The sequence below is a fragment of the Dermochelys coriacea genome, chromosome 15, assembly GCF_009764565.3.
Source record: "Dermochelys coriacea isolate rDerCor1 chromosome 15, rDerCor1.pri.v4, whole genome shotgun sequence".
In the NCBI taxonomy this organism is placed as follows: Eukaryota; Metazoa; Chordata; order Testudines; family Dermochelyidae; genus Dermochelys; species Dermochelys coriacea.
Window position 1 is genome coordinate 1,991,454 of NC_050082.1, and position 21,176 is coordinate 2,012,629.

At 46.5% G+C, this 21,176-nt stretch overlaps 1 protein-coding gene across 17 annotated transcripts in view; it reads left to right on the plus strand.

Annotated features, from left to right (window-relative positions):
• The window catches only part of AP1B1 (adaptor related protein complex 1 subunit beta 1), an 87,436-nt gene extending 82,533 nt beyond the window's left edge, over positions 1–4,903 (plus strand). For 9 of the 17 annotated variants that reach the window (XM_038372957.2, XM_043497644.1, XM_043497637.1 and 6 more), the window contains 2 exons: positions 1,333–1,341; positions 2,648–4,903. In XM_038372957.2, coding sequence (XP_038228885.1) covers positions 1,333–1,341; positions 2,648–2,722 — 84 coding nt within the window. In that variant the 3' untranslated portion in view covers positions 2,723–4,903. The remainder of the gene's footprint in view (positions 1–1,332; positions 1,342–2,647) is intronic. The other 8 variants (XM_038372962.2, XM_038372960.2, XM_038372958.2 and 5 more) reach the window with 1 other exon arrangement.
• Positions 4,904–21,176: the final 16,273 nt, after the last annotated feature.

Consider the following 21,176-nt stretch of genomic DNA (forward strand, 5'->3'; position numbering starts at 1 on the left):
TCCTTGTAATTAGGGACTGTTGGCAGCCCTACTAGTACCCCTCAAGACACCAGGCTTGTCTCCCCACCTGCTCTGCTTGGAAATCTGAATTGGGGCAAACTTTCTCTTTCAGTAAATGACAGGTTTCAGAGTAGCAGCCGTGTTAGTCTGTATTCGCAAAAAGAAAAGGAGTACTTGTGGCACCTTAGAGACTAACAAATTTATTAGAGCATAAGCTTTCGTGAGTTACAGCTCACTTCATCGGATGCAGCTCACGAAAGCTTATGCTCTAATAAATTTGTTAGTCTCTAAGGTGCCACAAGTACTCCTTTTCTCTTTCAGTAAATGTTCCTCTGTGGTGTTGGGAGCCCCAAACACAGCAGCCTTGTGTTGGTGTGTGAGAACAGGTGGTGTCATTGGCCACTCTGTCTTGTTGTTAAGCTGGGTGATCTGCAGTGGCTCTTCATAGAATCTCAGGGTTGGAAGGGACCTCAGGAGGTCATCTAGTCCAACCCCCTGCTCAAAGCAAGACCAATCCCTAATTTTTGCCCTAGATCCCTAAATGGCCCCCTTGAGGATTGAACTCACAACCCTGGGTTTAGCAGGCCAAAGTTCAAACCACTGAGCTAACCCTCCCCATGAGCCACCTCCTGATAAGCGAGGAGTTAACTTGAGCTCAGCTTTCCCTGGCCCTTGTACAGGTGCTCTTTGGAATGGGCTGTGATCTGGCTGGTGGGAGAATGTCTTCAGGAAGACAGGACTCCTCCTTGCGCCTATAGGACTGGAGTGAGCTGCAGGCTTGGAAGTTTTCTGTTCCCCTTTTTATTGTGTTAACTCTTTAATTTCTGGCTATAAGTATATATAACGGAACCCTTCACTGACTGCACCAGCTGAGTTGTTCAACAGTTTATAGGGACACAGGATAAATGCTGGGGAAACGTATTAGATAAATCATTTTTACTGTGTTAGTAACTAACACAAGTAAAGAAAATTCTTATTTTCATAGTGTTCCTTTAAATTCAGACTGATTCCTTTTTAAAAAAAAAAAAAAAAAAAATTCCTTTGAGCATGCATCCTGGACAATAGAGAGAGCCAGACAAAGCAGTGCAAAGAATAAACCCGAACGCTGACGATTGCAATTAGCCCTGCACGTACCTTGTCTGAGACACGAGTGCTCAGTCATCAGAATGTGGTTTCCTGAGCTATTTCAGCCAGCCCTTGGCTGTAGAGGTTCCCCTGGCAGTTTTTTTGTTCTGTTGCATTTTGATGAGCTCTCCGTTTGCATCTGGGTTCACATTTCTCTGTATGTTTTGTTGCTGCATGCCCACCGCTGACCTGCCCCTGATGATGCAGGATTTGGAGGTTAGCAGAGTATTTCCCCCCCCCCTTTTTTTCGCTGTATACAGCTGCCATCATCATTTCACCCCTGCTGTTGCCTCCCTCTGTTCACCTCATTTCATTTCTTTCCCTCATGCTGTTGCTGCCTCCAGCACACCCTGAGTAGCATGGGATGGCATGGGGCCGCTGATGCATGGTAGATCCAACCACAGAAGGAAAGTTTGGGAAGGGGGCTGGGGGAAGCAAGAACCACAGCTCTGAGAACATAAAATGCCCCCACACCCTTCTGGAAAATGCTAGCAAAGCATGGCTTGGCCCAGACTTTCAAAAGTGACTAGCCATTTTGGATGCTTAACTTGAGTAGCCTTAAAGGGGCCTGCATCTTAAGTGCCAAACACCCACCCTCTGAACATCAGGCCCATTTTTACGGTGTCTCCGGACAAATACTCCAAAATCACTAGTGACTTCTGAAAAACTTTGCCCTAGTTACTGCACCGAGTGTCCAGCCCCCAAGTGGACCTTGCCAGTTGTGTTCTGGATTTCTTCTTTCCTGTTCATTTCTGGTGTTAGGAACTAATTGAGCTCAAATCAAAGAGAATTGTGTACCTTTTAAATCTTATCTGGTAAGTAACTTCAAGGCATTAGTTTCAATGAAAGGTGAGACATAAGACTTCAGGTTCCTGCCCAGGTGAATAATGTATTAACTGCCTGTTCGGGGCTTTGAATTGTTGGCTGAGGTAGGGAGTGTGCGTGCATGCGCGAGTGACTGTCTCTAGCTCATTTGTGCTCCCTACACCTTTTGTGCCTATAGATCACATACATATGGCTTGCAAGGGACTCTGCCTCTCAACCTGCCGTGGGGAATGATGCTGGGTGAGGGAATGGATGGACGGGACCCAGGTTGGGAAGGGAAGCAAGCGGGAGACGTTAAAAAATGTGGGAATTAATTTCTTTAGCCTAAATAACTGTCTCTAACCTCAGTCTCATGACTCAGTATCTCTGAAGTCAGTTTTACAACAACAAGGGGAGACAGCTGGTCTGTGGGATGGAGGTGAAGTTTGGCCCATGGAACCCAAGGCCCGGTTGAGTGGCAGGGCGTCGGAGGTTTGGCTTTGCTGCACATCCATGGCACCGAAAGCTTTCAAGGCTTTCTTCAAAGGCTTTGGATGACCGTTCCACTAGGTCATGCTTCTCTTCACCCACCTCAAAACCTTTCGCTAGAGGTTCAGATCCAATGCCCCAGTTGCTAACAGCTGGCGAGTTGAAGGTGAGTGCCTCCCTTGCAGTGCTGAGTAAGGTGCCATTGAGTTGTTTCCCTCTTTCCGTGCAGCTGTCCCTGAAGTGCCGAGCACCCGAGGTATCCCAGTATGTTTACCAAGCATATGAAACCATTCTGAAGAACTGAGGCACCCACCTTCTCCTCCTCCTCCTCTCTCCCCCCGCATCCCAGATGAGGAAATGGGGACCAGAACCTGTGGGCATGTTTCTTCTTGACCTTGGAAGGAACAAATGCAAGATCAAGATGCTCCGGAAACTTCAAACTGGCATCCCCCGACGCTGAAAATGGTGTGAGCGGCAGTGCCTAGCATTCCATCTTCAGCTCTCTGGGGATGGGGTGGGAAGGGGGGGCAGGGGGAGGGATCTTGTTGCGATTCAATGCACCAGTGGAGAATTCTTTCATGTGAAGTAATGCGGTGTCCTCTTTGCTGACGTTGCCCCTTTAAGAGCCATGTTTTTTGCCCTTGTACTCCTACTGAAATTAAGAGAGCGTGCGTGAGAATCTGGATGGGAAGGCAGTGCTCAATGAGACTCATGACTATCTTCAAATCCGTCTCCCCTGACCTTCCCTGACAAATAAATGAATTGACACTTTGGTGCTTAAATATGCCTTGTGCTACATCACCAAGCCTAGCCCTGGGAAGTCAGTGGTGATGGGTCTCTTGCATTTGAACGCATGTATTTTCTGGTGAAGAATTCATCGCTAATGACCCCTTTTTTGATGGGATAGCTATGCTGAAGCACCGCTTCTTCCTCCTCCTTCCGTAGTGACATGTTATTTGGGGTGGATTTGCTTCTAATCCTGCTTGGGAAAAATCCAGAAGCATCACTTGTGCTGATCTGTGCTTAATGTGCCTCTGAACTTCCCTTATTTCTAGGAGTGGATAATAAAAAGGGACTCTTTGCTGAAGCTTGGCACAAGTTCTCAGCCTGGGGGGGATTGTGGGAATTTGGGGGCAGGGAGAGGTGTAACAGGAGTTGGAAATGATTTGGGGCTCTTTGCCTCCGCAGATTGAGTTTTGTAACTTGCCAAAAGCAGTGTCTGCAGAGTGGACAGCTTCAAAGGCAACTAGCTAATGAATCGTTGCCTTGAGTATTTTTTCAAGGTGGCAATCTTCATTTAGACCTCTCCTTCCCCCTTTTAAATTTAACTGACCAAGGAACTTGCTTTTCTTTGTTCTGCAGATACAAGCTTAATTCTCTTCCCTCTGCAAGCCCTCAGGTTCCATAAGGGATAGTGCAGTTCCAGACCTGGTGCTCTTATACCCTGAAACAGAGAGATCTCGGTAGATTGCATCTGCTCCTTTAAAAGGCTAGTTCGAGTTTACCCCCAAACACTGAGGTTCCCTTAAGCAGAGGGCTTGATCGCTTCCTAGGCTGTAAGGGTTTAATAGGAGTAATCTGTGTCTTGGAACGGAATAGACCCTTTTCTTGCACTGCAAACCCCCGTTCAGCATGTATTTCCTCAGTCTGGTTGGGATAGTCAAAGAACCTAGGGGGCTAGGTACCATTGGAAGTCAAAATCTGTACCCACAACTGCTGTGAAGAGGGCCGTTACTATCTCTGGGGGACATAATGAACATTCAGAATTAACACAATGTTAGTATTAGGGTCACAGTGAGTCCATAGGAGATGACTCTGAAGACTGAGGGATGTACCAAACCATATGCTAATATTCATCATAATCCTCCCATCACCATGGAATGCTGGTCCTTGAATTGAGCTTTCCAGGAAGGAGTTTCCTCATGTTTGACTGACTCGCTAACTGCCCTGGGACACATCAGGCTTCTGTTGCTGTCTCTGTGAGGCTTCCCCTTCTGTCTATGTGCCGTTCTGATTCCTTAACCACAACAGCAGATGTGATCAGCCATCTGAACAAACTCCCTCCCCATCACTGTTCTCAGTATAGGTTTTGGTGAGTCAGGGGAGTGGGTGGCATCTGCATTTTTGTGCCCTTAGGGCTCGTGTAACTCTTGTGCTCATCAGCTACAGCAATCCCAGCAGAAGTGGGACACGGCTATTTCTCTGCTGAGCATTTAAGCCTTTTCCTATTTGTTGCTGCTGTAGTGGGGAGGGAGGGGAAGGGGATATGGCCTTTGGAAATCAGTGACACTAATTGTTTTTTTTTCCCCCCTCCAGAAATAATAATAAAAGCAATTGACCGCCCTTAAATAGAAGTGTTTGGTGCGAGTTTTCAGATCCCTACAGTAAGTGTGTGTGTGTGTGTGTGTGTGTGTGTGTGTGTGTAGTAAGTTTACTTGTGTTTTAAAAGAAGTAACATTGAATAAAGGTGACATTTTCCCATCAATCTGCTCTGTGTAGAGGACGGGGTCAGGGAAATAGATGGCTCCAAGTGACAGATGCTCCTTCTATGCTGGTCTCTGCTGCCTCTGATTGTTTGGTTGCTAAATTGTCTTGCTACTCAGACACACTTCTTCCACCTCTGGCATCAGTTCAGCCCTTTCACCTGAGTTTATTGCTGCTGATCAGCCATGTGGCCTGCACGGGAGGAGCTGTCCTATTGAGAAACCAGAGCAGGGTTCTATCCCTTCCAGCAGAGGTTTATACAGGTGCATTTCCCCCCTGCAGGACCCCAAAAGGGTTGTTTGTTACTAAGTGGCAGCCAAGAATTCCAGCAGCTTGAGCTTCCTCAGGCTATGTCTACACTACAGTTGTATCGATGCACTGGGGGTCGATTTAGCGGGTTTAGTAAAGACCCACCAAATTGACCCCAGATCACTCTCCGGTCAACTCTGGTACTCCACCCCGAATGAAAAGAGTAAGGAAAGTCGACTGGAGAGTGTCTCCCGTTGACCCAGCGTGGTGTAGACACCGCAGTAAGTCTACCTAAGTTACATCAACACCAGCTATGTTGTTCGTGTAGGTGGAATAGCGTAACTTAGGTTGACTTACTGCAGTAGTGTAGATATAACCTCAGTGTGGTGTCTGGGCCAGCCTAAGATATTGGCCAGCAGGAGCTATTAAAACTTGATCAGCACTTTCCGCTCAGAGCAGAAATCACAGGGTGTTTTATGTATCTGAACTGTCTGAAGACTAGCTGATCACACCACTCAGCACTGGCTAGCCACAGCTGGTATCGCCCATATGGCCGTCAGCTCAGGTGGTCATGGATATCCATACCATCCTTCCTCTGTCAGCCACTGACCTGAAAATCCAACCCCCTTTCCATTACTGCAGCCTTGGACACCTGCTACCATTGCTTTTCAGTCTGTCTTTGAACTTCCTTCTGCTTGAAAGCCTCTGGAGGAGTATAGACAGCAATAATCTCACCTTCACTGAATAGAGCAGGAGCCGAGGCAACACACCCGTCTGCATGAGCTCAGAAATGGGAGTAGAGGAGAGAGTAAGCTGGGGAAAGTTGTTCCATTCCTCCTGTCCTATTCTCAGGTATATACTGCATTTACTCCTTTTCTCAACTCAAGTTGAAGTGGAATCTCTTTCCCAGCCTCTGCTGTGTCTCCAGGGGAGTAAAAGCTTTTATACAGATATGGACTTTATGGCTCCAGGTGGTCCAAAGTGGTTGGGTTGGAGGTAACGGGGGGGGGAAGGTCTGGACCCCCATAGTCCTGCCCATTTTCTCTCCCTATCCCTCACCACTGTGTGTAGAATATGTAAATGCTAAGGGTAAAATCCATGCCTCATTGAAATCAATTGGGAGTTTTCCCATTCACCTTAGTGGGGCCAGGATTTTATCTTCAATATTTTAATACAGGACTACCAACAGATAAGTAGTCTCCTGTCCCAGTATATTTTGAGAGTGGATAAGGAAAGGTCTGCAATAGTCATTTACTCACTGCATTGGGAGACTGAGCATCAGCTGCCGATAAACGGTAAACGCAGTGGAATAGAAAGAGCCAAGGCTGTAATGCCTTGTAAAAGAGCACTGCAGTGGAGCTGGAATGTGCTGCTTTAGCTGAGCTATGAGCTGCGGATTGCTGAGGTCTCTTAATCTTCCTTGCTCCTATGGAAGCCAGCTCTGTTTACATCCCTGGAAGGAACAAGAAGCTGTAAAACGGTTGAGTGGAGTGGACGCTTAAGTCAGGATTGTGTGTTAATGGGCCAGTGGTCTCTGTCTCAGATGTTACAAGATTGTTGCTGAAGATTTCATTCTGTACTGAATCTGCCGAGCAGAGGAGTTTGTCACTGGTCATGGGACACATCTCTTCTGCTGTGTCCATAACACTTTGGCTTCCCCTTTAGCCACACAAGCAGGACAAGAGGGGATTTAATTTAGTACAAGGCTAGTTTTGTGGTCGTTGTAGCAATCATTTGAAGTACACAGAGTTCAAAAGTATTCTGCTCAATCCCAGTGTTAAAGTTCAACCTGCTCCTGGCCCTCTGATCATCTAGTCTGCGTGGGGAGCCGAAGGACAGGCCTTTTATAATAGCTGGCACTTACAGCACCCTTCATCCCAATAACACAAGAGTTTCCCAAAGATGGTAAGTAGTGCTGCTTTCACTTCCTCTGCCCCTCGAACACAGCACATTCAACACTGGAATAGAGACACAGAGGTGAAGTGACTTAGTGATCACACAGCAAGTCCCTTCCTAGTCCTCTGCTCTAACTATTAGACCTGCTACTGCCTCCTATCAGGGTAAAACTATCGAAATACCTGTTGGCTTACTCTGTTTGCTGCACTGGCTGAGGCTTAATGGCTCATCAATCCCTTCCTTTGCCAGTGGGCAAAGATTAATCCATTCTGCTGGTCTCTGCACCCATTGGGGCTGTACTTGGGCTGGAGCTGGCACTGTCTGTCATGCAGATCACTGCTCTCTGATCTGTGCAATGGCTTCCTATCTCTTCTTAACCATAATGGAGTTGGACAAATCCCTTCTCCCTGGCCAACTGCTTTCTCCTCCCATGCCCTGTCTGACCTAGCTGCCTTCACCCCTTGTAATCCATTGATAACACCAATTAAATTAAAAGGTGGCATTAGCCGTTTTGCCAGGGAGACTGAAGAACTGGTGGAGTGGGGGGGAGTTGGGTCAGGGGGCAGAAAGTATGCCACAGTGTTTGTTGTGGGTGTTTGCCTGCTGACCTTGCATCTCCTATCCAATCAGCACAAGATTAGTTTATTCGGACCCAGTCTGAACACACCGTTGGCCTGGTTAAACTAACAGGGTAATGGGGTTTTTGTACGGCTTATACCTGGTTTATATCAGTTTAGCTAGTATCAGTAAATGTACAGGTACAAGTGAAGCTGAGAGAAGCTGTTCTAGACTGCTATAAGAAAGTGCCTGCACAAAAAGTTGCACTGGTTTAACTAAACAGATTGGATTTAAACCAGCACAGCTTGTTGTGGCTGAGCCCTTGGAGATCATTTATCCTGGTGATAGCTGTATCTTAACCTAATAACTCCTTGGTATTGGATCGCTGTATAATTCAATCCAGGCAACAGGTATGTAAAAAAACCACTCAGGAGCGTCCTTCCCCCGGGTCCAATCAGCTGTGAGGTAGGTGTGCCCAGAGGGATTCAAAATACCCCTGCCCTTGTAACTGGCTGCTGGGGAGGAAGAGGGGAGTAGTAAGGTGACTGGAAGTGCTCCCTGCCATTGCTGTAGCAGACCCAGTGTCGTGGGCAGGATGAGAACCAGGAGCTGGTTTGCTTTCAGGCTGTATAGAGCTCCAAATCACTCTGCTGAGCCTTTTATCCTGCAGGCAACTTTCTCTGTGCTGGGAGCCCTGTCCCCTTCATTCAAAGGCACCAAGGCCCCAGCAGTCCCAGATGACTCCTTCTCTTTCTATTCACCTTCCATCTGTTGCAGAAGAGGAGCAGTATCCTCCTCATTAAGCCCATCAAAGGCTCTGAGCACTAAAGCAAAGTGCTACCTACCACTGTCCTCTGTTTCAGTGTGCTATGGCTCCTGTCTGTTGATCCCTTCTGCTGAGTAATTGAAGTAACTTATAAGTGGTGTTAGTCTTGGTGACGCTGGCTTCTTAGCTCATGGTGGAGAGACACCCTCTTGATGCAGAGTTATATCAGTCATATGTTGGAAATCCCTCTCCTCACGAAGCAGGGCTTGCATTTCCCTCTAATTTTATAGATGGGGAAACTGAGGCACAAAGGAGGTCAGCCAATGAGTCAGTGGCAGAGCTAGGAATAGAACCCAGATCTCTTGGGATTTGGGGGTTAAAAATACTCCTTTCTGTTACTGCCCAATTTTATTTTTTAGCATGTGACTAGAAATAGATCAAAATAGATTTGAAATTGGCTACATTGAAAATCGTGTTTGTGCCCTTCTAAAATGCTGGGGGAGGGAGCGCAGTGGCTGTAGCATAGGAAGCGTATTGTGAGAATTCTCCTTCACTTGGGGGATGCACAGAAGCCAGAGCTGCTGCAGATTATTCTCAAGGATCAGCATCTCCAGTTTAGCTGATTGCTTCACAATGTGCCCTTAAGGGGGTGAGGCTGCCCTGGTCATGCTTTACTTCAAGGCGTGACTCACCGGTGGTGGTGGTGGTGTGGGATGCTAACTAGGCTGTGAGATGGAAACCTCTAATTTTGTTTGTCAAACTCCAGCTGACTGCTCTCCATCCTGCTTATGAAAAGCTCTAATTAAATTCCAGTGGTTGTGATTGCATCTCTGGATGCACTATGGGGCTGGATGGCAGCACCGCTCTCCTTTCGCACCCAGAGGATGGTTCACCAGACTGTAACTTCTCTTAGGAATGCAGGAAGTGCTGTACTGGATCAGATTCTTGGCCCATCAGGTCCAATATCCTGTCTCTGACACTGGCTGGCACTAGACGCTATGGAGAAAGGCGCAGGTGTGGGGAAATCTGCCTGCCAGTGCAGTTAGACATCAGGTTAAGCCAATAAGCAACAAGGTTAATATTCTAAAACCTCTTGCATTTTACTCTCTTGGGCTGTTCTATCCAGTGTATATATCCAATTCCTCTTTAAATCTTGCTAAATTCTTTGCCTCAGTAATGTCTTAAGGGAATGAAGTCCACAGTCTAATTAGGCCCTGTGTGAGATTTTTTTTTTCCCTCTTCAATCCAGTTTTGTATGTGCTCAGTGGGATACTGTTTTCCCTCTGTGTTGGGCTCTTTGCACTTAGGCGCCCTCTTTCATGGTTGAGTGGTTCATGCAGCTTGAAGTTTTCTGTAACTCCTGGGCTCTGCCTCTGACTCAGCGCATGATCAAGGCAAGTTGCGTCACCTTTCTTTTACCTCCATCTCTGAAAGGTCCCTGAGGGTGTTTTGAAGGGTGTTTTGGGATTCTCCGGTGGAAGTTGCTATTAAAGCAATATTGTTACCCATCTATGTGCTATACTCTGTGTGAGCAGGAACTAGACAGTCACTATCCATGTCAATGTTAATTATCTTTAATAGCTACAACTCTGGTTAAAAGACCTTCACAGCCTCTGCCAGCTTATGCAAATATTTTTTTCCCCCCTCAGTGCCAGGGGCAGAGAAATTGCAAAAGCTTTTTTTTGCTTGCCCAGCAAAGCAAGTAGGGCCGCCACTGGTGGTAAAAGATGTAAAGGATCACACATCCGCTTTTTGAGCGTGACCTCAGAATAGGCAGCAAAGTGGGGGTTGCTGGAGTTACACTGCACCTCTTGGTGGGTTGTCTGCAGTATGGATTGAACCTGGGATGTCCAGATCTTAAAGACACAGCTACGGCTGTAGTTGCCCATCGACCTAGCCACTGCTGGAGGGGGACAGAGTGCGACAGTGTGTGTGGGGCTTGACAGTGGAATCCACTCAACTAGGCCTGATAGGGCTATCCATCCACAACCTGCTCTAAAGGGCACCAAAGCCCATCCTCCTAGAGCTTTCAGGAAGGCTGAGCTGCATAGTGGGGCATGTCACTCTTAGGGAAGCTTGGGTGGGAGGGGGTGGATTTTGGGGCTGGCTATTTATAAGCATTTGGACTGTGACAGTCTCTGTCTAGTGAAGAATTCATTTCTGGCTGCCCTGGCTTGCAACTTGGACCCTGTGTTTTCTTTAAGCTGTCTGGGGGTCGAGTCCTCACAATAGACTTATTCCTTGACTTTAGCAAAGCTTTTGATTCGGTCTTCCACAGTATTCTTGCCAGCAAGTTAAAAAAGTATGGGCTGGATGAATGGACTATAAGGTGCATAGAAAGCTGGCTAGATCACTGGGCTCAAAGGGTAGCAATCAATGGCTCCATGTCTGATTGGCAGCCAGTATCAAGTGGAGTGCCTCAAGGATCGGTCCTGGGGCCGGTTTTGTTCAATATCTTCAACGATCTGGAGGATGGTGTGGATTGTACCCTCAGCAAATTTGTAGATGACACTAAACTGGGAGGAGAGGTAGATACACTGGAGGGTAGGGATAGGATACAGAGGGCCCTAGACAAATTAGAGGATTGGGCCAAAAGAAATCTGAAGCGGTTCAACAAGGACAACTGCAGAGTCCTGCACTTAGGACGGAAGACTACCATGCACTGCTACAGACTAGGGACTGAGTGGCTAGGCAGCAGTTGTGCAAAAAAGGACCTAGAGGTTATAGTGGATGAGAAGCTAGATATGAGTCAACAGTGTGCCCTTGTTGCCAAGAAGGCCAATGGCATTTTGGGATGTATAAGAATGAGCATTGCCAGTAGATCGAGTGATGTGATCATTCCCCTGTATTTGGCATTGATGAGGCCTCATTTGGAGTAGTGTGTCCAGTTTTGGGCCCCACACTACAAGGATGTGGAAAAAATTGAAGAGTCCAGTGGAGGGCAACAAAAATGATTAGGGGACTAGAACACATGACTTATGAAGAGAGGCTGAGGGAACTGAGATTTAATCTGCAGAAGAGAAGAATGAGGGGGGATTTGATAACTGCTTTGAACTACCTGAAAGGGGGTTCCAAAGAGGATGGATCTAGACTGTTCTCAGTGGTAGCAGATGGCAGAATGAGGAGTAATGGTCTCAAGTTGCAGTGGGGGAGGTTTAGGTTGGATATTAGGAAAAACTTTTCCACTAGGAGCGTGGTGAAGTACTGGAATGCATTACCTAGGGAGGTGGTGGAATCTCCTTCGTTAGAGGTGTTTAAGGTCAGGCTTGACAAAGCCCTGTCTGGGATGATTTAATTGGGGATTGGTCCTGCTTTGAGCAGGGGGTTGGACTAGATGACCTCCTGAGGTCCCTTCCAGCCCCAATATTCTATGATTCAAACTTTTAATTCCTCCCCCACACACATTTTTCCCCCTTCAGTTTATTTTCTGATGCTTCATTCCAGAAATACACTCCACTGACCAACTCGTTTATAGCATGCTTCCTCCTCCACTTTCTGCTGTCATATGCTATAGATTTCCACCATCTGTTCTAGTACTCTGCAAATCTATCAATCCTTCTTGAACATGTCAGCATCTCCTTATGGAGAAATGCTGTAGAATTTAACATGGAAAAAACTACCTATAGATGGAAATGACTGTAAAAACCAAAACCACGTACAGCATTTGGACATGATCCCAAAGCTCCCTGAAGTCCATAAAAAAACTTCCCTTTGACTCTATCACCTTACCATTAGCCTTCCACTGCTGGGTTTTGAACCAGCCTATACAGTTCCATAGGACAGTATCGGTTTTTGTTAGAGGCAATAGTGTGATCTAGTGAATAAACAACTGGACTGGGCCTCGAGCCTGGGATCTAGTCCCAGTTTGGCCACTCACCTTAGGCAAGTCCCTTCACGTCTCTGTGCCTCAGTTTCTCCATCTGTAAAGGGGAGATAATGACAGACTTCCATTGTAAAGCGCTTTGAGATGTCCTGGTGAAAGTGCTAGAGGGTAGGTATTGCGCTAGAAGAGTTCTGCTGCATCTGTTCTAGCCAAGGACCCACCATGTATTCTGAAGCCAACCTGACCTACGTTTTGTGACTCTGGTGTGACAGATAAGAAATATTTGCAGCAGTTTCTGGTAATCTTTTTAATAGTTCCTGTTAAATTAAGTATAAAAATGGATATGGTCCTGACAGCAGCTCTTCTCATTCAGTTTGATATTAAATACAATTAAGTTGCCCCTAAATCCATTGTGCATTGAAAATGTAGAGCTGTATTGTAGATGTTGCCAGGGAAAAGCCAGGAGGTCTTGGCCATTGACTGGAGGACAACTGGAGCTCTTAAAATCTAGAAAGAAAAGGAGTACTTGTGGCACCTTAGAGACTAACAAATTTATTTGAGCATAGCTTTCGTGAGCTACAGCTCACTTCATCGGATGCATTCAGTGGAAAATACAGTGGGGATATTGATATACACACAGAGAACATGAAACAATGGGTTTTATCATACACACTGTAAGGAGAGTGATCACTTAAGATGAGCTATTTCCAGCAGGAAGGGGGGGGTAGAGTAAATCTTTTGTGGTGATAATTAAGGTGGGCCATTTCCAGCAGTTGACAAGAACGTTTTAAGAACAGTGTGTGTGTGGGGGGGGGGGGGGGAAATAACATGTGGAACTAGTTTTTTACTTTATATAATGACCCATCCACTCCCAGTCTCTATTCAAGCCTAAGTTAATTGTATCCAGTTTGCAAATTAATTCCAATTCAGCAGTCTCTCGTTGGAGTCTGTTTTTGAAGCTTTTTTGTTGAAGAATAGCCACTCCCAGGTCTGTGATCGAGTGAACAGAGAGCTTGAAGTGTTCTCCAACAGGTTTTTGAATGTTATAATTCTTGACGTCTGATTTGTGTCCATTTATTCTTTTACATAGACTGTCCAGTTTGACCAATGTACATGGCAGGGGGGCATTGCTGGCAGATGATGGCATATATCACATTGGTAGATGTGCAGGTGAATGAGGAAGGTGTGGGAGATGGTTTGGAACTGAACTAAGCTCACAAGCTCATGATCAGCAGTATAAAATACTTTTAAAAATTTTGATGCTGGAACTTGCATCATTAAGTTTGAGTCAATGACTCATTGACATGAATGGAGCCATTCACATCCCTTGCAGAGCTGTTGTCAGAGGCTGCAGAGAGCCTGAAACAGATGTTGCTGCATCAAACCACTCTGTTCAGTTTCAGAATGTTTCCTCTGCAATCATAAGGGCTAAAAAATTACTTTGAAATGAAAATTTAGATTCTGGAGCGCAGCTGTGCAGGAAAGGTTGGATTTTATGGCAGGTTCCCAGGTTATGAAATGGTGGAGTCCACAAGCCTTGGTTATAAGCAGTAAAACCTACCCCTTCCTCAGTTATTGCAAATGCTGTGCCAGATCTCTCGTTGCTAAAAGCAGTAGAGCTCCATTGTCTTCAGTGGAGCGATACCAATTTACAGTCCACCTCAAGATCTGGCCTGATCTATCTCCGTCCAGGTTTTCATATCAAGCTTATCCTCATGATATCTGAGCTTCATCCAGCTCCCTCTACTGTCACCCTATAGCTCTTCTGCTATTTATCCTTTTCCCCCCTCGTGCTCTTGAGAATACTCACAGGCCTCTAGTTACCAAACATGAATGGCTTTTGCTATTGAGCTTATGGCCTCCCAGCCATGGCTCCTTCCTTGTATGCAGAACTAAAACATACAGTTTAGGCTGGGATCGAGCCGCTCAGACCTATGGCAAGAGGAGGGAAGTGGCACGTGGCATGATGGATGCATTCCTCAGGCAAGCTCTCCAGCTCAGTGATGATCCTGCTGCTTGGATTTCTCAAGGTGGCAGATAGGAGCATGCAGCATCATATTGGCCTTACTCAGATACATCAGATTAATGTAAAGCTCTCAGGTCCCAATTCGATATTGGCTACACTGAGGATGTAATCGTGTTACTGCTCATAGCTGCATCAGTACAAATGCCTCATGGAAATGGGCAAAGCTGATGCAGAAGGTAGTGGGTGTTTCCTGCTTGGAAACCCAGTTAAGATGCACTGCTGCCATTCATGTCTTCCCCTCACTGCACTATGGGTTTGCACTGGGGAAACTGCATCTATGTCTGGAATCGGGGACATGCAGACAATGTCCCCATTTGATCCCAAGAGCAGAGAGTTGTCTGGAGCCTGCTTTCCCCTCGCCCTGTGATCTTTCACGACCCTCGTGTGAAGGATTTGCAGAACTGGGCCTTTAGTGTTGATCATTCTGTGGACACCTGTCCAGCAGGAGCTAACCTGGCACCCCCCTGTACACTCATTTCACTCAGGCCCCCAAATAACCACAAGTTAGTGCTCCAGCCTCCTTACTTTCTGCAGGTGAGGCGTTTTTCTTCGGGCTGCTGTTCCCAGCCATGCAGCTTTGCAACAACAGACCTGATGTCTGACAGACAACCAGAGCAGGGGCTTCTTTTGCGTGGAACAATCTTGCTCAGTGCTGCTCGGAGAGCCTCTGTGCATGAAACAAGCTCAGTTAGTTATTCCTGAGAAATGCATTTTAATGAACGGGTTTCTTTTACATCCCTCTCTGTTCTTGATGGAGGCTCTTAGCTTTGAGTCCTGTCCTTAACACCAAGAGCAGGCTGTAGGAAAGCACTTGCTATTCAGGAATAAAGCCACCTGCATTCCCGGGTGATGACAGATGGGGGGGAGGGGGAATAATTAAATATTCAGTGTTTTTTTTTTAATTTTGAAGTGATCCACGTATCACTTTTTTTTTTTTTTTTTTTTTTTTTTTTTTTTTTTTTTTTTTGCAGACAACTCTCTGGTTTGCTTCCTTTGACCCACTCTGTCCCTTTGTAGTGTAAAGACCCATGGATTTTTCAATAAAGGATCGGTAAAGGCCATGGAGTGGTTTAGTTCTCTATTTTATATGATTAATATTTGAGTGGTTCCTAGAGCCCAGCTGAGAAGATTAAATTCCCCTTCCCTGGGGCTTCTGGCAGCTTGCTGCAGTCCACAAACGCTGCTTTTGGTGCTGTGTGCAGCTGGGTTAGTACTTCCTGCATGCTGGCAAGAGGGAGAGCTGCAGCTCTTTAAAGATTCAACAAAAGAGATCCACTACATATGTCTCATGATTCTTCTCCCCAGAGAGTTTGCTACACGCTCTGCAGCAAATGGTTCCCGCAGAGAGGGGCATGTGAAATGTTCATGCGTTTAAAGTGCACATTCAAAGCTTTGTCTGTGTTGTACTCGTGCTATAATGTCAGCTGCTCCATGGCTGCTTTTCTCCTAAGGTAAAAAGATGACCTGCTCCAATACTCTCCAGCCCCACTGGTGGTGTCAATAGAGATGATTCCTAGGGGGTACTTCTCATCAATAGATCTGTCTCACAAAGGACAATGTAGGAGCCAGCAGCCTCATTATACTTGTCAGGAACCATGACACACCGACTTGCCCAAGGTCACCCGATAGCTCAGAGGCAGGTATTGTGCCCAAATCTGATTCCCAAGCCAGTTACCTTCCTTCTGGATCACGTTGTCTTTGTCTCCTCTGAAGACTGCACAGTGAGTGAGCTGCCTACCCTATTTCCCTGTGTGTGGAGGGATGGCTCTTTAAAATGTCTTTAGTTGATTGTGACAGGATTTCTCACTGCTTATTTCAGATCTTTCTGATTGTGTTAGCCTCATGGGAGAGCTATCTCTCGTGTGCAATCGTAATCTTAGTGTCAGTGCAACACAAACAGAATCGTACAAACCATTCACTCTGAAATAGCAGGCGATGCTCAGCTGTGATTACAGTTTCAGCTCATCTTAATCCACCAGCCATTCTCACAAAAAGGGAAAACGAGAGACAGAGCCCTCCTGAGACCAAATAACCAAAGTGCAAGCCGTGGGGGAATGACTCCAGCAATTCCAGCTCCTAGGCAGTGCAGGATTTAGAAGCCTGGCCTAGCCAGGTAATTTAAAACTAACTGACCAGCTGTAGAAAAGGGCACAATGGCAGTCTCCAGTGGGTAAATGAGCTGTAAATACTCTGGTACCAGAGTCTGAGCACACTTATGTGAGGTCATTTAAATCCTGTCACGGGGCCTTATCCCCATCTAAATTGACTGTGGAGGTCACAGTGGTGGCTCATAGATTCCAAAGAAGGTACAAACCTGCACAGTATCTACCCATGGGCAATCGGAGATGGATTGCATTCCTTCTTGGCAGCTGTCGGCAGAGAGGATATGAAGACTATTATCCAGGGAGCTAATCCTGCAGTCCTTGTGCATCCAAATCCAGGTGAGTTCTCAGTACATGAGGTGAAAGGGACCAAGCCCTAGGCTAACATTTTACAAAAGCAATCAAGTCCCATTTACAAAGGTGACTTAGGATCAGCTTGTCAAAAGTCTTTAGGCACTTCAAGACATAGCTGGGCATTTTTGTAGGTCCCACTGAGTGCCTAAATACAAGCGTAAATCTGGCTAGTCTACACTACCAAGGCTCTCCTGGCAAGGCCCCCTACCTAAGGTGCCGCTCATATTGCCAGCAGCAGTTCTTCGGCGGGGGTAAACTGCATCTACGTGGAGGGTTTTGCCAGCCCAACTATGTCAGCAAGGGGAGGAGAGGGTTCTACACAACACAGCTATGCCAGCAAAAGTTAGTACTGTAGAGCTGGCCTTAGGCTCCTAAATCACACTTCTGAAAACGTTCCCCTCGATACTAGACCCACTCAGCAGAATGTTAAATCACTGTCCCTTGGTCCGTGTGTCTCCTGCCTTGGAGAACTGCAACCTAACTTAGTTTTGCCAGAAAACACCCACAAGTAGCTCAAGAAAAATCATAGAATATCAGGGTTGGAAGGGACCTCAGGAGGTCATCTAGTCCAATCCCCTGCTCAAAGCAGGACCAATCCCCAAATAAATCATCCCAGACAGGGCTTTGTCAAGCCTGACCTTAAAAACCTCAAAGGAAGGATATTCCACCACTTCCCTAGGTAATCCATTCTAGTGCTTCACCACCCTCCTAGTGAAAAAGTTTTTCCTAATAGCCAACCTAAATCTCCCCCACTGCAACTTGAGACCATTACTCCTTGTTCTATCACCTGCTACCACTGAGAACAGTCTAGATCCATCCTCTTTGGAACCCCCTTTCAGGTTGTTGAAAGCAGCTATCAAATCCCCCCTCATTTTTCTCTTCCGCAGATTAGACAATCCCAGTTCCCTCAGCTTCTCCTCATAAGTCATGTGTTCCAGTCCCCTAATCATTTTTGTTGCCCTTTGCTGGACGCTTTCCAATTTTTCCACTTCCTTCTTGTAGTGTGGAGCCCAAAACTGGACACAGTACTCCAGATGAGGCTCATCAATGTCGAATAGAGGGGAATGATCACGTCCCTCGATCTCCTGACAATGCCCCTACTTATATAGCCCAAAATGCCATTAGCCTTCTTGGCAACGAGGGCACACTGTTGTCTCATATCCAGCTTCTCATCCACTGTAACCCCTAGGTCCTTTTCTGCAGAACTGCTGCCTAGCCTTTCGGTCCCTAGTCTGTAGCAGTGCATGGGATTCTTCCGTCCTAAGTGCAGGATTCTTCACTTGTCTTTGTTGAACCTCATCAGATTTCTTTTGACCCAATCCTCTAATTTGTCTAGGTCCCTCTGTATCCTATCCCTACCCTCCGGCGTATCTACCTCTCCTCCCAGTTTAGTGTCATCTGCAAACTTGCTGAGGGTGCAATCCACACTATCCTTCAGATCATTAATGAAGATATTGAACAAAACCGGCCCCAGGACCGACCCTTGGAGCACGCCGCTTGACTGCCAACTAGACATGGAGCCATTGATCACTACCCGTTGAGCCCGGTGATCTAGCCAGCTTTCTATCCACCTTAAACTAAAGTCCCTTCATCCAGCCCATACTTCTTTAACTTGCCAGCAAGTTACTGTGGGAGACTGTAACAAAAGCTTTGCTAAAGTCAAGGAATAACACGTCCACTGCTTTCCCCTCATCCACTGAGCCAGTTATCTCGTCATAGAAGGCAATTAGATTAGTCAGGCATGACTTGCCCTCTGTGAATCCATGCTAACTGTTCCTGATCACTTTCCTCTCCTCTAAGTGCTTCAAAATTGATTCCTTGAGGACCTGCTCCATGATTTTTCCAGGGACTGAGGTGAGGTTGACTGGCCTGTAGTTCCTCAGATCCTCCTCCTTCCCTTTTTTTAGTGATGGACACTACATTAGCCTTTTTCCAGTCATCCGGGACCTCCCCTGATCGCCATGAGTTTTCAAAGATAATGGCCAATGGCTCTGCAATCACATCAGTCAACTCCTTTAGCACTCTCTGATGCAGTGCATCCGGCCCCATGGACTTGTGCTCCTCCAGCTTTTCTAAATGGTCCTGAACCACTTCTTTCTCTACAGAGGGCTGGTCACCTCCTCCCCATGCTGTGCTGCCCAGTGCAGTAGACTGGGAGCTGACCTTGTTCATGAAGACAGAGGCAAAAAAAGCATTGAGTACATTAGCATATGCCTAGGGTCTTGGGTTTGATCATACCTTGGGAGGCCAGCCACTCCTCCTGCTGGGCTAAAAACCTTGTCGCACACTGGCTCACTCACAGCTAGTTTGAGTGCATCTCCTCAAGCAGGGAATTTCAGCTGCAGCATGAAGCAGATGTGCTCAGAGGGTGACGGGCCTTGTGCAGTCAATAGAGACAAGCAAGATAATAGGGACAGGAAAGTGAAAAACAGCCAAGTAGGAATTGCCACACTAGCTCAGATCTATGGTCTGTGCTTACTAGTCTGTAATTCCAAGATCACCCCTAAAACCTTTTTTAAACAGAAGGATAACATTTGCTACCCTCCAATCCTCTGCTCCAGGAGCTGCTTTTAATGAGGGATCTTATGTTTTTGCTAGCAGCATAGACTCTTCATAGTTGAGCTCTTTCAGAAGTCTTGGATGGTCCAGCAAACGTAGTGCTTTTTAACGTGTCAATCTGTTCCAGCCCTTCTTTTTCTGACCCCTCCTTCTCTGAGTGTAACTCGTATTTATTACCAGAAAAGAGTAAGTCCAGGTTAGGAATCTCCCCAGCTTTATCGAGGGGTGAAGACTGATGCAAACAAATCATAGCTTCTCTGCAATGTCTTTGTTTTCCATTTGCTCCCTTTAAGCCCTGGTGATCTAACAGACCACTGATTCTTTTGCAGGTTTCCCCTCTCAGATATACTTACAGTATCTCCCATTAGCTACTTGCTCTTGGAATTCCATTTTAGCTCTAGACCCTATGGACTCCTTTAGGTACAGTGCTGCTTCCCGCTTCTTTGATTGGTCTATCTTGGATAGCTCAAGCCAGGCATCAGTCTTCCACTAATTTTTGTAATTCCACCATGTTTTTGTAATGCCTGTCATAGTAAGGCCCTTGGCCAGTGAGACATTTTAGCACATCAAGTTTTTGCTTTTAAGTGTCTAATTTTTATATAGCCATTTACAGTATTTATTTTGGCCAGGAGCCTGTATGAGTGGAACTGTCTATTTAACTTCTTAATCTGACACCTGGCGCACCAAAGAAAAGCTTCCTCTCTGTTCTTTTCCAGTCTCTGCTCTACATCAGTTGTGTTTTGCATCCTACCTTTTACTGGATACAGAGTTACTATTGTATTATCAACATCTTTAACAAGTGTCTCCTCAGCAGCTGTCACATTTCCCCAGCTCCTCATTTAAACATTCACCTAAAATCTTACTAATGTGATGTGCCTCTAGTCTGTCTGTTTTTGATTAAGGTGCAGCCTTTTATCCTCTGTACAGGTTTCCCCTTCTTCAAACAGTGCCCTAGCACCTGATAAATGTAACTGACCCTTCACAGAAATCAAGGCCCCTATTCAGGAAGCTCCCTACGCACATGCCTAGTTGTGAGCATGTGCATGATCACATTATCACCTCGGTTTAACACACCCTTCACTATCTCATTGAAAGGGGGCCTAAGTGACTTGCCCAAGGTCATACAAAACAACCCTGGGCAGAATTGGGAACTGAACCCTGCTCTTTTGAATCCTAGTCAAGGGCCTGAAGCCGAAGGCCCTCCTTTCCTCTAGTGATTCCCTCCCCAATCAGATTTCACACTGTGGGAATCAGGGTCTGAGGAGGAGTGGAGAGGGAGTTGATAACTCCTTTCCTTAATAGCAACTGGGAGAAAAGTTGTTCTTCGAGTGCTTGCTCATACAGATTCCAATTAGGTGTGTGTGCGCTGCATGCACAGTCGTTGGCAAATTTTCCCCTAGCAGCACCCGGCAGGTCAGCTGCGGAACCCCCTGGAGTGTCTCCTTCATGATGCTCAGTATATGACCCTGCTGACCCGGCACCTCCTCAGTTCCTTCTTACCACCAGCGATGGTCGTTGGAACTGTGGCATCTTGCTTCGCCAGCTCTCCACGTTTCCCTAGCATTTCGACTGTACTTTGTAGTTTTTAGTTAGTTCTTAGTTACTATAGTTAATAGTTAGTTAGCTGTTGGACTGGGGGGGTTGCCCTCCACCCCGACTGTGTTCCAGGGTTCAGATCTGCAACAAGCCCATGCCAATGGGCAACCCCACGATGCTTGTTTAAAGTGTCTGGGGGAAGCACACCAAGCAGACAAGTGCAGGATTTGTAAAGGGTTTAGCCCCAAAACAAAACAAGAGTGAGACTTTCACCTCAAGCACCTCCTTATGGAGGCGGCACTCGGACCACAACCTACATCGGCGCTGCAAGACCGTGCACAGCGCCCCGGCGGCAGTGGTAGAAGCGGCACCACTGAAAGACTGTCTGGGAGAGACCCACGGCAC